Genomic DNA, 17,329 nt, shown 5'->3' with positions numbered 1-17,329 from the left:
ACTCAGTGAGGTGAAGAGGCTGTTTCCATGTTGTATCTCTCTCTGACCCAGTAACGGAAAACAATGCAAAATGTGAATATTCAATGGAGGCATTGAAGCAGGAGCAGTAGTCAGCCATTTGGTTGTTTGAATCTGCCCTACAATTCAATATGATCATGGCTGATGATGCAAATTCTCTACCTTGTTTTTGCTTTCTCCTCCTCTCTCTTTTAATACTATTTGCCTGATGAATAATACCCAATTCATTAAATATATGTAATGATTTTTAACACAGCTGCTTTCTATGGTGGAGAATCCCACAGGGTTCAGCATCCATTGGGTGAATAAACTTTTCCTCATCTGTCCTGTGTTGCTTACCTTTCAAACTGAAACTCTTCCACCAGTAGCCTGCATTTAATCAGTCCAGTCCTAGACACTATGATGTAGCTCTATTTTAAATGCTAATGAATGTAAGCCTAATTGATCCAATGTCTCTTCGTACGTCCATCCTGCCATTCCAGAAATCAGTCTTGTGATTTTTTTCCCTGTACTCCCTCCACAGGAAATGTTCTTATTCTTATGAAATGCATCTTCTTTTTTTGATAAGTGTATCAAAGTTTTAAGAACAGATTTCTGAATGGTCCATGAATGGCCTGGTATGGAAGGGGGTGGGAGGGTTGTTATTGCACCGGATCGATGTAAGTTGCAGAGAATTGTAAAATTAGTCAGCTCCATCATAGGCACCAGCCTCCGTAGTATCCAAGTCATATTCAAGGTGCAGTGCCTCAGAAAAGAGGTGTCCATCATTATAGAACCCAAACACCCAGGAGATGCACTGTTCTCATAGTTACCATGAGGAAGGGGGTACAGGATCCTGAAGGGTGCCTAAGACTTTTGCACAATACTGTGATAATTTTATGTATAGCACTGTAATGCTGCAGCAAAAAATTTCATGATCTATTGGAATGATGATAAAGCTGATTCTGATGTTGATCTCTATTGTGGACTGAGTCAGAAGGGAGCAGGAAGTGGAGAATCATGGTTGGGAAAAGGAGAAGGGAGCAGAAAGCACCAGAGACATTCAGTAATGATCAATAAACCAACTGCTTACCTTGCATGGTGTCTCAGGGCTGGGTGCGTCTGCACCCGCACTAACCCTACCCCCTGCCCCTGGCACTCCTTTACTGCCACCTGTCCCATACTCTTCCCACGCTGCTCCATTCTCACCATTCCTAATATCCTTTGCTCCCACTAAATCTCCCACTCTCTGAAACTCGCTCTCTGCTCCACATTGACAAATACAGTATTGTGCAAAAGTCTTGGGCACCCTGGCTATATGTGCCTAATACTTTTATAAGGTACTGTTCTATTTGCTTTCTACCGACCCATCCCACCTGCAACTATTGCAGAACACTTAACTCCCTTTCCACTGACACCTTTTCCCAACCTGTGGTCATTTGGTAGTAATCTGCCTTCCTGACCTTGTGACCAAAGGTGGATAATATCACATTTATCCACATTAGAATGCAGCTGCCATGCATTTACCCACTTCCTCAAAATTCGTAAAGCAGACATTCAGAAAATATTCTGTGAACTTAAAGAAACATGTAGAACAGCATTTTTTGTGTGTTAATCTTAACTACTTCTCATTTTGAATCTAGACCCATGGAAGTTTTCATCAGCCGTTATTTTAACTATTCACTCTTACCCTGTAGCAACATTGGTTACTTTGAAATCTTAAGACTGGATAGAACTCAAAAATTTCACAAGATAACTTTCACCTGCCTGTTCCCATCTATCATTTGATGACATTTGATTTCAGTGTGTTCTAACTTTACCAGGCACTTGCACAAGGTTATCTTAGGACAATAAGATTTAGGAGAAGAATTGGGCCGTTTGGCCCTTTGAGTCTGTTCTGCTATTCAATCATGGCTGTTTTTCTCAACCTCGTTCTCCTACTTTTACCTTGTAGTACTTAAATCACCTTCCTCCCCCCCCTCCCCCCCCCCACACACACACTCAAGATTTAACAGAAGCTGTCAGATCTGCTGGGTATTTCCAGCATTTCAGATGTTTAGCATCTAAAGTTCTTTTTTCCCCACTTTGTTTTAGTTTTGAGTATCTTGTAGCCCTCGGAAGAATCAGCTCTGTTCCTCCCCCAAAGTCAGTCGCTTCAGCCGCTCCTTACCTGTCCAGGCACACGGGCGCTATAAGAGAACAAACGAAGATCCTGGCATCTGGATGACATTCTCTGGCCAGTAAGGGTAACCAGCTGGATGACTGCTGGATCACCTCGGCCACCGTTTCATGCTCCAGGATGTTGGGGATCCTCATCTCCGAATAGCCAATGTCGTGGCAGAGGGTCATCGCCTTGGGAATAGGCACGCATCGGGTGGAGATGCCCAGGCTTACAACCGACCCATGAGAAATCACGAACAGTAGAGAGGTCACGACCAACGACAAACTCGGCAACTTGCCACCCATGGCGAAGACCCCTCGTCTCTCTCTGAGTCTTGGGTCGAAACAACAGCTGGAGAGATCTGGGTATTCTGGCCAAGCGTTCTGAACCGTGATCGGGCCATTTATAGGAAAGGTTCTCTGCCTAATCCCTGCTCATTAGGCCGAACAAACACAATGCTGTAGTTTTATTTACCAATTGTTTGGTGTTTACTGTGGCGGAGACAAGCTGGGAGCAGCAGGTGACCTTAATATGAGCAGGTGGGGGCTGTCATTGTACTAGGTTTCCAGTTAACTCCGTTTTTATTCATCGTTTAGGGGCAATCGCATACTGTTCTGCCTTCACACACTTCCCGATAATTATATGAGCGGGAAATGTTACAACTGTGTTGGGAGTACTTGCTTATTTTGTAACACGTTCGAACCTGATCATAGTTAATGTTGCAGATTTTCTGGGTAAACCCATTCATCATACTTTCTGACGAAGGGTCTCGGCCCGAAACGTCGACGGTGCTCCTCCTTATAGATGCTGCCTGGTCTGCTGTGTTCCACCAGCATTTTGTGTGTATTGTTTGAATTTCCAGCATCTGCAGATTTCCTCGAGTTTGCATCATACTTTCTGCTCGGGGTTCTTTCAAGCAGGCGCAGGTGTCATTTTTGACAACAGTGGCCATTTCAGAATTTTGAAAGAAGGACGCTTAGTGATGCAGGTTGTATTCGGATTTACTTGGGAACTGTTCGGAGACCGCAGAAAATTAAACATATTATACTCCTAATAAAATATCAACAAATTGCAAATTATTAAATGTTTCAATGCGACCACAGATTCATTTTTTTTCCCTGGAGGAATTCAAAATCACGTTTAATATCACCGGCATAAGTCGTGAAATTTGTTGACTTTGCGGAAACGGTACAATAGAGTAATAGAGAAAACACTGTAAATTAAAGTAAATATGCAATAGTTAAAATAAATAAGTAGTGTAAAAATTGAAATTAAAACAAAAGTAGTGAGGTAGCATTCTTGGGCTCAATGTCCATTCAGGTATCGGATGACAGAAGGGAAGAAACTATTCCTGAATCATTGCGTGTGTGCCTTCAGGCTCCAGTATCTCCTTCCTGATGGTAGCAATGAGAAGAGGGCATGTCCTGGGTGATGGGGGTCCTTAATGATGGATGCCACCTTTTTGAGGCATCGTTCCTTGAAGAAGTTCTGGATACTACGAAGGCTGGAGCCCATAATGGAACTAAGTTTAGAACTCTCTGCAGTTTACTTCGATCCTGTGCAGTAGCCACCCCACACCCCCAATACCAGACAATGATGCAGCCAGTTAGAATGCTCCCCGCGGTACATCAGTATAAATTTTCGAGTGTTTTTGGTGACGTACCAAATCTGCTTAAACTCCTAATAAAATATAGCCGTCGGCGTGCCTTCTCTGTAGCAGGATAGATCCTCAGAAATGTTGCCTCCCAGGAACTTGGAATTGCTCACTCTTTCCACTTCTGATCCCTCTATGAGGATTGGCGTGTGTTCCCCCATCTTACCCTTTCTGAAGTCCACGATCAGCTCTTTGGTCTTACTGACGTTCGGTGCAATTCAATTAAAGATCAATTCTGCAATTAAAAGGAACGTTTTGTTTTGGTAAATAATATCAACATAACGTCCAGCTAAAATAACTTGCAGAATTTGAAGCTTGTTTATACTGTTTGAAGGAGAATGAGACTCGAGTAGCTATTGTGATTCTCCACTGATGATCATAAATTTGGTTTCAAGATATACGAAAGCATATGCTTAACTTCCTGCAGATAATGTGGATTTTGTAACTTGTTTTCCCCCCCCCAACTATTAGAGATAGTTAGGGGAAAGCCAATTAAAGCTAATTAAAAGCTAATAAAGAATATTTATACATTACATTGCAGACCCGTGATATTTGAATAGTGTCCTGATTCTCTCGTGGATGCATGTACCCGGGAGTATTTCGTTCAATACTTAGCGTTGAACGTTTTGCCTTTACTGAAAATGTACTATTGAATATGTTTTGACAATGCTTTTCACAAAACGAACTCAATCCCCGAGAATTTAACATCGCTTTGAATTTCATCGTCTTGATGGAGGGTAAATTTAAAGTCAGGGAAACAAGTTCAAAACGAAAATACAAAACAAAAAAAGTCATGCCGCACTCTGGTGAAATTTTGAGAGGGACGAATACAAGCTTAAATTGAACTATGCCTGGTTGCGTACAATCCGCTTTCTGTAATGAAGGTTTATTTGTTATCATTGGGCTTTATTTGTTCATCCTGGGGCTTCTGGTTGCTATCAACTAGACGTCCTAGATGAACCAGGAGATGCGTTCTACACTCTAGGCCATATCGATGGGGCTCAGGTCTGGCGATCGGGTAAAATACACGAGGTCGAGGTACGATCTCAGGAAAGCCATCTCACCATCAGAGTTTTCGCCCGAAATGTCGATTGTTTATTCCTTTCCATAGATTACAGATTCCCATCCTTCTTAAGTGCATGGACCCCTATCACTAACCAGGAAATACGTGGATCCCAGGCTGGGAACCCCCGCCACAGATGCTGCCCGAGTTCCTCCACCAGTTTGTGCGCCTTACGCTGGAATTCCAGCATATCTTGTGTTTCTAACCGAGCGAACTATGCCAAGATTTTTTAAAAAAACGGCGTAGGCATTTGGGGAAAACTGTCCGTGGTCATGCTATTGTCGACGGTAATTATACAGCTCTTCCCCGTTGTTCGACTATCGAACAAACGAGCAGCTCCCTGAAAATTCGGAAATTTAAAAAAAAATTAGCGCTTGAAAAAGTAATTCTGCCAATTAAAAAAATAGAATGAATCTAAATCGGGTGTAGTATCACCGGTATATGTCTTGAAATTTGTTGTTTTCAAGGCAGCAGTGAAATGCAATATATTACAATATAAAAACTGTAAATTACACAGGCACGTTACATTAAATAAGTAGCGCAAAATATAAATAAAACAAGTAGTGAGGTAGTGTTCATGGGTTCAACGTCCGTTCAGAAATCAGATGGCAGAGGGGAAGAAGCTGTTCCTGAATCGTTTAGTGTGTGCCTTCTGGCTTCTGTAACACCTCCCTGATGGTAGCAATGAGAAGAGGGCATGACCTTGGTGGTAGGGGTCACTTCTTGATGTCTTGGACACTACGGAGGCTAGTGCCCATGATGGAGCTATGTCTATATCTCTCTGCAGCTTATTTTGATCTTGTGCAGTAGCTCTAGCCCCCTCCGCCATGCCAGACGGTGATTCAGCCTGTTATAATGCTGACTATGGCACATCTGTAGAAACTTGCCAGGGTCTTTGGTGACTGCTCAAACTCCCAATGAACCATGGCTGCTGTTGTGCCTTCTTGGTAGATGCATTAGTATATTGGGCCCAGAATAGATCAACAGAGATATTGACATCCAGGAGCTTGAAATTGAACACTCTGTCCACTTCTCTGAGGGGGAGGTTGGCTCTGCACTGTCACCACTCTCAGCTGCTTTCTTCACTGACACTCCATCAAGCTCCATACCTGTTTGTGCAGCATTGTCAAGTATCAAATGGACTATATTCATGTGCACAGATACCATGAGGTACAGGTACAGTGGGAAAATGACTTTCTGCAGCATCATAGGCAGGTAGATATAGACAACACACAGTGCATAAATTGTACAAGACTCTACAAAGCAATGTCTATACTTCTGACTGATTGGTAAAGTAGCTAACACAATCAAAGACCCCTCCCCACCCTAGACCCTCTCCCATGGGCGAAGAAGATACAAAAGCCTGCAAGGATCTACCGCCGGGTTCAAGGACACCTATCTTTCAAGACTATCAAACCATCCCCTAGTACTATAAGGTGGACTCGACCTCACAATCTACCACATTATGGTCTTGCACCTTATTGTCTGCCTGCACTGCACTTTCCCCGTACTTTCTCTGTACTTTCTTTGGCACTTGTTATTGATTTCCCTGGACTATCTCAATGCCCTGATGTGATGAAACAATTGTATTGATGACTTGCAAAACATTTTTCACTATACCTTGATACATTTGACAATAATAAACCCATTTAATGTAAATCTATGGGTGGCAGGTTGGTGATACATCTCTACCAAAGGAGGTGTGAGGTGATCCTTCCCCCTGCTGGCTTTCAGGTCACCCTTGGTCAAAGTGCAGCACTTACCAGAATCAGGTTTATCATCACTCACAAGTCATGAAATTTGTTTTTTTAACACAGCGGCACAGGGCAATATATACAATTACTCCAGTACTGTTCAAAAGTCTTTGGTATCCTAGCTATATATTTGTGTCTAAGACTTTATTACTGTATATTCTGAGAACAAGAGTCCATTTCATCATACCAGGGAATCATCCAATAGTCTTATAAAAGCAGGGTAGATGATGCTGTTTGGTAGGCTGAATGGCCTAATTCTGCTTCTGTGTCTTAAGGTCCAAGCTGTCCTTGAGCCTGGCAGTACATTCTTTCAAATTTTGTATCCTCTGCCCAAAGGAGGGGAGAGAAGAGACAATGTCCAAGGTGGACATTTGGAAAGATAGTTGGATAGGAAAGGTTTAGAGGGATATGGGCCAAATGTGGGCAGCTGGGTTAGCATGGATGAGTTGGGCCAAAGAGCCTGTTTTTGTGCTTTATTATGCAATGCATCAATGGTACTTAGTTAGCCCCCCCCCTCCCACCCCTACTTCCCAGACCAGGGCCACGTTAAACCGTGGGAGCAGGTGGTGGATGGTCATACGAGCAGCTGGTGCACATCACAAGTCACAAGGATGTTGGAAATGGTGAAGGTGGAGCACCATGGGAGGGGTGTGGGACGGGTGGCAGGGAATGAGTGCCAGGGATGGTGGGGGTTGGGTGTTGGTTGGGTGTGGGTTCAGACACACCTAGCCCTGAGACACCAGGGAAGGTCATTTGATTCCTATAATATGTTGATCATTACAGAATGTCTCTCTGATGCTTCCTGCTCCCTCTCCTCTCTGTCCCCCTTTTTCCAAACATGATTTCCCTCTTCCTGCCCCCTTTGAACTGTCAGTCCACAATAGAGACCCGTATCAGAATCAAGCTTATCATTGCTCACATATGTCATGAATTTTTTTTTGCAACAGCAGTAGTCAGTGCAATACATAAAATTTATTTATTTAATACATTTCTAAGGTAATCCCCAAAGCACTACTTGTTATGAAGTCTCTTTGAAATATAGTTTCTGTTGTAATGTAGGAAATTAAATGGTCAATTTATGCAAGACAGAGTCCCATAAGTAGCAATAATCCTGTTGCTGTCTGTAAAGAGTTTTTACCTTCTCCCTATGACCGCATGGTTTCCTCTGGGTGCTCCAGTTTCCTCCTACAGTCTAAAGACGTACCTGTTGATAGGTTAATTGATCATTGTAAGTTGTCCTGTGACTAAGCTAGGGTTAAATCAGGAGATTGCTGGGCAGCCTGGCTGGATGGGTCAGAAAGGCCTATTCAGTGTCGTATCTCAATAGAAATAAACCAATTAAAAGTTATTTAATTCATTTTGGTGACTAATTATAGCTCTAGATCCATGTGGATGAAACAAAAGGATAAGTATTGAAAAAGATAATGAAAGGATAAATATTGTTCAGGACAAGGAATAATTTAACAGTTCTTCTTGAAAATTGTGTCATAAAAACTTTTATGTGTTTGAGAAGTTGGATGGGCGGGTTGATATGAGGTGTGAATCACAAAACAGAGCCTCCTTTTGTCCAGCTTTTTCTTGGACCTTCACTATAGTGTTGCCCCAGATTTCTGTGCCTCTGGAGTGACTGACGAGAGAGCTACCAATTTAGCTATTACACTGTTCCCTAAGAATGTTGAGTGCTAGTAAATAACTGTAAACGTGAGGAAATTGGGGTTTTATAAAAGAACAATAGAAAGCATAGAATTTGCCTGTTAATATATCACTTTTCATAATCTTGGATATCGCCAAGGTGTTTCACAGCCAAGTGCAGTCATTGTTGCAGTGGGCTCAATGTTATACTTAACGATGGATTGAAATGTCTGAAGTAGGATTTGAACTAAAGATTTTGATGTATGATCAAGCATAAGTTTCGCTTGCTTTGTTTTATTTTGCTTATTGTAAGGTTGAGTTATTGAATCATGAAAAGTATTTATTACTATTTCTTATCCTTCAGAGATTGCAAATTTCCTTTCAGAGGAAGAATGTAAACTGGTTATCCACCTAGCAAAATTAAAGGGACTTCAGGAAAGCCAGATTATGCCATCTGACCTTCAACAAGAAGCCATTGATGAGATGGACATTAGTAAGGAGGAAATCTTCAACCTACTTGATTATAACCAAGATGGACAGCTGCAGATGAAAGAGGTACTTTGTTTGGTATCAGAGGATTTTCTATGAATTATGGTTCTTACCGTTAAGAAAGAATTGCAACACTCCCTATTTATCAGGTTGATTTTTTGATTTTTTCATTACAATAGACAATAGACAATAGGTGCAGAAGTAGACCATTCGACCCCTTGAGTCTGCACCGCCATTCTGAGATCATGGCTGATCATTCACTATCAATACCCAGTCCCTGCCTTGTCCCCATATCCCTTGATTCCCCTATTCATCAGATATCTATCTAGCTCCTTCTTGAAAGCATCCAGAGAATTGGCCTCCACCGTCTTCCGAGGTAGTGCATTCCACACCTGCACAACTCTCTGGGAGAAGAAGCTCTTCCTCAACTCTGTTTTAAATAACTGACCTCTTATTCTCAATCCATGCCCTCTGGTACTGGACTCTCCCAACATCTGGAACATATTTCCTGCCTCAATCCTATCAAATCCTTTAATTATCTTAAACGTTTCAATCAGATCCCCTCTCAATCTCCTCAATTCCAGTGTGTACAAGCCCAATCTCTCCAATCTCTCCTTATAGAATTTGTAATACCATGTGAAAGTGCACTGAATTTTTCATGTGCTGAGGATTTCATAGAATAAAAGGGAGACATGAAGGAAGAGGAGCATTGGGTAGCACTGTGGCAAAGTTAATTGGCTTATGATTGTCACATGAACCAAGGTGCAGTGAAAAATTTTGTTTTGTATGCTGTCCATTCAGTCACTTTATCACATTGAGGCATTGAGGTAGTACAAGGGAAAATGAAGCCAATCTTAGCCACTTTTATTGTGTGAATCGATTCTGCTCTTTACTGACTACTGACAAGAAGATATCTGACTGTTTGTAAATATTATCTAATAATTTCAGATATTACAGCCAAAAAATATTTAATTTTTATTTTATTTAGAGACACAGCATAGAACAGGCCCTTCTGGTCCGCCCTACAGCCACTTACTTAAGCATAACCTAATCACAGGACAATTTACAATGACCCATTAACCTGCTAATCAGTATGTCTTTGAAATGTGGGAGGAAACCGGAGCACCCGGAGACAACCCATATGTTCATGGGAAGAACGTACAGACTCCTTATAGACGACGGTGAAATTGAACTCTGAACTCTGACACCCTGAGCTGTAAGTTTTGCACAAACAGCTACACTGCCGTAGTGGCTGTTGCTGTTGTGTTTACAGCAATCCCATCCTGCTTATCTTCTAGAAAGTACTGTTATTTAGTATTGAATAACATGAAAGATTTGTTTTTGAACAAAGGTTTTTTTACTTACAGGTTTTGACTCATACACGTTTTGGTGATGGTGTCTGGATTACTCCTGAAAATATTCGAGAGATCTACACAGGACTTAAGGCTGACCCTGATGGGAATGGTGAGAATGTCTTACACCTGCAAAACAATGGATAAGAAGGGGAAGCTTAATATTACTGAAAATTATATGGAATTTTCATTGTGCATAAGGAGATGTTGATTTTACTTGGAGGAAGATGAGTTTTTAATAATAATTGGTTTATTGGTCACACGTCTTGAGGTACAGTGAAAAACTGTTTTGCACGCCATCCATGTAGATCATTTTGACACTTCTCATCACTGAGATAGTACAAGGGAAAACAACAACAGAATGAAGAATAAATTATTACAGTCGCAAAGGAAGTGCAGTGCAGGCAGACAATAAGTTGCAAGGCCATGACGAGGTCAAGGATATATCTTATTGTACTGGGGAACTGTCCTGTAGTCTTAACAGTGGGATAGGATGACCTTGAACCTGCTGCTACTTGCTTTCAGACTTTTATATGATGTGCTGATAGCAGGGAGGTAAGAGGAAATGTCTGAATAGGGAGGGGTCTTTAATTATGTTGGCTGCTTTACTGATGTAGTGAGAATTATAGATAGAGTCCACGGAGGGGAGGTTGGTTTCCATGATGTGCTGAGCTGTGTCAACAGCTCGCTGCAGTTTCTTGCTGTGTCATTTTCATCTCTCATTCTGTGAAATAATATAGTTGTTTCCAGTTTTTACAAGTGCATTAAAAATTGGTGATTTCATTAGATGGGATTAAGACCCATGGTCCTAACATGGCATAGACTGGGTTGTGAGGAACTCTGCTCCACAGAATTTTTGCATGTACCTACTAGGAAATCTCTGTCACTTCAGCAGACTTAGCCAGGACGCAACTGAAAACCACAGACTAAACATCCTTAATTTGGATAGCTGGATTCTGCTGATTTCCATTTGTCTTAATTCACCCAATGAGTTTCAAGAGAGGAATAAGCAGCTCAGGAAGATATCCTAACAGGAATTTGAACATGAACGTGAAGCCTTGGGCACTTAAGTGGCCTTTCAATCTAGATTTGGACATCAATAATGACCAACTACTAAGGAATGTAACATTATCATGATTAAAGTCCTAAGCTAACACTTTGAAATTATTAGGTTAAATTCAACCATGGCAAATTATTAAATTCAACGAATCTGTTCAGTTTTTGAACAACAGCATCAGTGGTTATAACTTGGTGTACCAACTCAACTAGCTCACTATTCTTCTTACAGAAAGGGAGCCTGACACACCCACCTACTCTCGGTTAATCTTCACTAAACGTGATAAGAGCCATAAATTGTGCAAGCAAACACTACATCACTACATTCTTTGAGTTAACTTGCTAACTTTCTCCACATCACCTTAAGTAACTTTTAAAAATTATTTTCTCAGAGGATATAGATATCCAGTTGCCCTTTGAATTGTGTGAATTTCTAGGCCACTTCATCATTTGTATTATTTAGACATGCATGTGGGTTTATGACTTAGGACTCCTATAAAGTGAAACTAGCAAGCAATGAGACTTTACCTCTTATACGTCTCACTCCTAACTCCTGCCTCTCCATGTCCAACCTTATCGTGAGATAGGGGTAGGGCTGGCCGACAAGGCTCTGGTAAAGCTGTACTAGGCCAATCCCCTGTTCATTGGATTGAGTGGATTACAGGAACATTGATGAATTCCAACCATACCAGCCACTTTGGATGATGAGGACAGGACATCATTAATGGCTTATGTTCCACTGGGAGCTAAGGACACATGAAGAAGAAGACTCCAAACACCTGTAAAAGTGAAACTTACCTACAGAAAATTTACGAGGAGCTCCGAACATGTGAATATATAGGATCTCCTTCCCTTAGAAAAAGAGGTCATAAAGCATGGGCATATATCTGAAGTAATTAGTAGAAAAGGATTAGAGAGGGTAATGAGAAAAATATATTTCACCCAGTGATTGGTATGAGTCTAGAGGTCACTGTCTGAAAGAGTGACATAGCAGAAACCTACAAACACTGACAAATCAGACTAACTTAGACAGCTATTTTTTGACAAGTTTACTGAATTATGTGCTGTATTACCGTATGACTGAAATAGTGCTTGGAGATAGTTCTGGCAGACCGCATTGAGCGTCTGGAGCTGCGATTGGATTCATACTGGAGCATCCGCAATGCTGAGAAAGTCGTGAACAGCACGTTCAGTGAGTTGGCCACACCGCAGGTAAAGGCTACACAGGCAGAAAGGGAAGGGGTGGCCACTAGATAGCGTAGCAGTAGGCAGGTAGTGCAGGAGTCCCCTGAGGTCATCTCCCTCCTAAACAGATATGCTGTTTTGGATACTGTTGGGGGAGATGTCTCATCAGGGGAAGGCAGCAGCAGCCGAGTTCATTGCACCATGGGTGGCTCTGCGGCACAGGGGGGAAGGAAAAGGAGTGGTAGAGCTATAGTGATAAGGGATTCGATTGGAAGGGGAATAGATAGGCATTTCTGCGGCCACAAATGAGACTCCAGGATGGTATGTTGCCTCCCTGGTGCAAGGGTCAAGGATGTCTCTGAGCAGCTGCAGGACATTCTGGATTAGGAGGGTGAACAGCCAGTGGTCGTGGTGCACATAGGTACCAACGATATAGGTAAAAAACAGAATGAGGTCCTACAAGGTGAATTTAGGGAGTTAGGAGATAAACTAAAAAGTAGGACCACAAGGTAATAATCTCTGGATTACTACCAGTGCCACGTGCTAGTCAGAGTAGAAATAGGAGGATATTTTGGATGAATACGTGGCTTGAAAAATGGTGCAAGGGGGAGGGATTCAGATTTCTGGGACATTGGAACCAGTTCTGGGGGAAGTGGGACTGGTATAAACAGGATGGTCTGCACCTGGGCTGGACTGGAACCAATGTCCTAGGGGGAGCATTTGCTACTGCTGTTCAGGAGGCTTTAAACTAATGTGGCAGGGGGTTGGGAACAAGTGCAGAGAGACAGAGGGGTGTAAAATGAGGGTAGAAGCAAAAAGTAGTAAGGTGAAAAGTAAAAGTGGCAGGCAGGCAAATCCAGGGCAAAAAGCAAAAAGGGCCACTTTTCAAAATAATTGTGTAAGGGCTAAGAGTGTTGTAAAAACAAGCCTGAAGGCTTTGTGTGTCAATGCGAGGAGCATTCGTAACAAGGTGGATGAATTGAATGTGCAGATAGTTATTAATGAATATGATATAGTTGGGATCTCAGAGACATGGCTCCAGGGTGACCAAGGATGGGAGCTCAACATCCAGGGATATTCTGTATTCAGGGGGGATAGACAGGAAAGTAAAGGAGGTGGGGTAGCATTGCTGGTTAGAGAGGAGATTAACACAATAGAAAGGAAGGACATTAGCCTGGAGGATGTGGAATCGATATGGGTAGAGCTGCATAACACTAAGGGGCAGAAAACGCTGGTGGGAGTTGTGTACAGGCCACCTAACAGTAGTAGTGAGGTTGGGGATGGCATTAAACAGGAAATTAGAAATGCGTGCAATAAAGGAACAATAGTTATAATGGGTGACTTCAATCTACGTATAGATTGGGTGAACCAAATTGGTAAGGGTGCTGAGGAAGAGGATTTCTTGGAATGTATGCGGGATGGTTTTCCGAACCAACATGTCGAGGAACCAACTAGAGAGCAGGCCATTCTAGATTGGGTATTGAGCAATGAGGAAGGGTTAGTTAGCAATCTTTTCGTGCGAGGACCCTTGGGTAAGAGTGACCATAATATGGTGGAATTCTTCATTAAGATGGAGATTGACGTAGTTAATTCAGAAGCAAAGGTTCTGAATTTAAAGAAGGGTAACTTTGAAGGTATGAGACGTGAATTAGCTAAGATAGACTGGCAAATGATACTTAAAGGGTTGACGGTGGATATGCAATGGCAAGCATTTAAAGATCGCATGGATGAACTACAACAATTGTTCATCCCAGTTTGACAAAAGAATAAACCAGGGAAGGTAGTGCACCCGTGGCTGACAAGGGAAATTAGGGATAGTATCAAGTCCAAAGAAGAAACATATAAATTAGCAAAAAAAGGCGGCACACCTGAGGACTGGGAGAAATTCAGAGACCAGCAGAGGAGGACAAAGGGTTTAATTAGGAAAGGGAAAAAAGATTATGAGAGAAAGCTGGCAGGGAACATAAAAACTGACCATAAAAGCTTTTATAGATCCGTGAAAAGAAAGATTGGTCAAGACAAATGTAGATCCTTTACAGTCAGAATGTGAACAAAGACATGGCAGACCAATTGAGTAACTACTTTGGTTCTGTCTTCACTAAGGAGAACATAAATAGTCTTCCGGAAAAAATAAGGGACCGAGGGTCTAGTGAGATGGAGGAACTGAGGGAAATACATGTTAGTAGTGAAGTGGTGTTAGGTAAATTGAGGGGATTAAAGGCAGATAAATCCCCAGGGCCAGATGGTCTGCATCCCAGAGTGCTTAAGGAAGTAGCCCAAGAAATAGTGGATGCATTAGTGATAATTTTTCAAAACTCTTTAGATTCTGGATTAGTTCCTGAGGATTGGAGGGTGGCTAATGTAACCCCACTTTTTTAAAAAAGGAGGGAGAGAGAAACTGGGGAATTATAGACCGGTTAGTCTGACATCGGTGGTGGGGAAAATGCTAGAGTCGGTTATCAAAGATGTGATAACAGCACATTTGGAAAGAGGTGAGATCATCGGACAAAGTCGGCATGGATTTGTGAAAGGAAAATCATGTCTGACGAATCTTACAGAATTTTTTGAAGATGTAAGTAGAGTGGATGTGGTATATTTAGATTTCAAAAAGGCTTTTGACAAGGTCCCACACAGGAGTTTAGTGTGCAAACTTAAAGCACACGGTATTGGGGGTATGGTATTGATGTGGATAGAGAATTGGTTGGCAGACAGGAAGCAAAGAGTGGGAGTAAACGGGACCTTTCCAGAATGGCAGACAGTGACTAATGGGGTACTGCAAGGCTCAGTGCTGGGACCCCAGTTGTTTACAATATACATTAATGATTTAGACAAGGGAATTAAATGCAACATCTCCAAGTTTGCGGATGACACAAAGTTGGGCGGCGGTGTTAGCTGTGAGGAGGATGCTAAGAGGATGCAGGGTGACTTGGATAGGTTAGGTGAGTGGGCAAATTCATGGCAGATGCAATTTAATGTGGATAAATATGAGGTTATCCACTTTGGTTGCAAGAACAGGAAAACACATTATTATCTGAATGGTGGCCGATTAGGAAAAGGGGAGATGCAACGAGACCTGGGAGTCATTATACACCAGTCATTGAAGGTGGGCATGCAGGTACAGCAGGCGGTGAAAAAGGCAAATGGTATGTTGGCATTCATAGCAAAAGGATTTGAGTACAGGAGCAGGGAGGTTCTACTGCAGTTGTACAAGGCCTTGGTGAGACCGCACCTAGAATATTGTGTGCAGTTTTGGTCCCCTAATCTGAGGAAAGACATTCTTGCCATAGAGGGAGTACAGAGAAGGTTCACCAGATTGATTCCTGGGATGGCAGGACTTTCATATGAAGAAAGACTGGATTGACTAGGCTTATACTCATTGGAATTTAGAAGATTGAGGGGGGATCTTATTGAAATGTATAAAATTCTAAAGGCTAGATGCAGGAAGATTGTTCCCGATGTTGGGGAAGTCCAGAATGAGGGGTCACGGTTTAAGGATAAAGGGGAAGCCTTTTAGGACCGAGATGAGGATAAACTTCTTTACACAGAGAGTGGTGAATCTGTGGAATTCTCTGCCACAGGAAACGGTTGAGGCCGGTTCATTGGCTATATTTAAGAGGAAGTTAGATATGGCCCTTGTGGCTAAAGGGATCAAGGGGAATGGAGAGAAAGCATGTACAGGGTTCTGAGTTGGATGATCAGCCATGATCATACTGAATTGCGGTGCAGGCTCGAAGGGCTGAATGGCCAACTCCAACACCTATTTTCTATGTTTCTATGAGGAATGATGTACTGCAGGGCTCTGGACCTAGTACTGAAAGATGGGATAAGGTTTGGCTAGTTCTGTTTGAAGCCACACAAACAAAATGGCCTCCTCCATGTCATAAATGTTTATATAAATGTGCGAGTTCTGTATGTTTATACAGATATCTCATTGTGGATTGGATGGTAAATGGGCTGTGTTTTTTTTCCCCAAGATCACCTGGTGGTTCCACAGTCACCATTTCTGATTTCAGTATTTAATTCCAGATTATTTCAATACTTCATTGCTGTCCTAAGTGCCAGTGGTGTAGTGGGCAGTAAGTAAGGTCCATAAGACCATGAGATATAGGAGCGAATTAGGCCACTGAACCCATCAAGTCTGCTCTGCCATTTCATCATGGCTGATCCAATTTTCCTCTCAGTCCCAATCTCCTGCCTTCTCCCCACATCCCTTCATGTCTGACTAATCAAGAATCTATCAACCACTGCCTTAAATATGCATAAGGAATTGGCCTCCACAGCTGCCTGTGGCAAAGAATTCCACAGATTCACCACTCTCTAGCTGAAGATATTACTCCTCATCAGTGTTCTAAAAGGGCACGCCTCTATCCTGTCATCTTAGACTCTCCCACGATAGGAAACATCCTCTCCATATCCACTCTATCGAGGCCTTTCAACATTCGATGGGTTTCATTGAGGTCACCACTCATTCTTCTCCGTTCTAGTGAATACATGCCCTGAGCCATCAGATGCTCTTCATATGAGAAGCCATTTAATTCTGAAATCATTTTGGTGAACCTCCTGTGAACCCTCTCCAGTGTCAGCACATCATTTCTAAGATAAGGGCCCAATTATGCTCACAATACTCAAGTGAGGCCTCACCAATGCTATATAAAGTTTCAACGTTACATCCTTGCTTTTGTATTCTAGCCCTCTTGAAATGAATGCTAACATTGCATTTGCCTTCTTCACCACAGACTCAACTTGCCTATTAACCTTGAGGAAATCTTGCACAAGATCTCCCAAGTCCATTTGCACATCAGTTTTTTTTGTATTTTCTCTTCATTTTGAAAACAGTCAACCCTTTCATTTTTCTACCAAAATGCATGACCATTCACTTCACAACACTGTATTCCATCTGCCATTTCTTTGCCCAGTCTCCTGATATGTCTTAGTCCTTCTGTAGCCTCTCTAGTTCCTCAAAGCTACTTACCCCTCCACCTAGCT

At 42.2% G+C, this 17,329-nt stretch overlaps 1 protein-coding gene across 2 annotated transcripts in view; it reads left to right on the top strand.

The window, feature by feature from the left end:
* Positions 1 to 17,329, top strand: part of p4htmb (prolyl 4-hydroxylase, transmembrane b) — a 71,435-nt gene that overhangs the window by 21,488 nt on the left and 32,618 nt on the right. For both annotated transcript variants that reach the window (XM_059943979.1, XM_059943980.1), the window contains exons 3-4: positions 8,626 to 8,816; positions 10,118 to 10,214. In XM_059943979.1, the coding sequence (XP_059799962.1) occupies positions 8,626 to 8,816; positions 10,118 to 10,214 (288 nt within the window). The remainder of the gene's footprint in view (positions 1 to 8,625; positions 8,817 to 10,117; positions 10,215 to 17,329) is intronic.

This window comes from Hypanus sabinus, chromosome 19, assembly GCF_030144855.1.
Source record: "Hypanus sabinus isolate sHypSab1 chromosome 19, sHypSab1.hap1, whole genome shotgun sequence".
NCBI lineage: Eukaryota > Metazoa > Chordata > Chondrichthyes > Myliobatiformes > Dasyatidae > Hypanus > Hypanus sabinus.
Note: the sequence above shows the minus strand (reverse complement) of the source record. Positions and strands in the feature narration are given on the sequence as shown.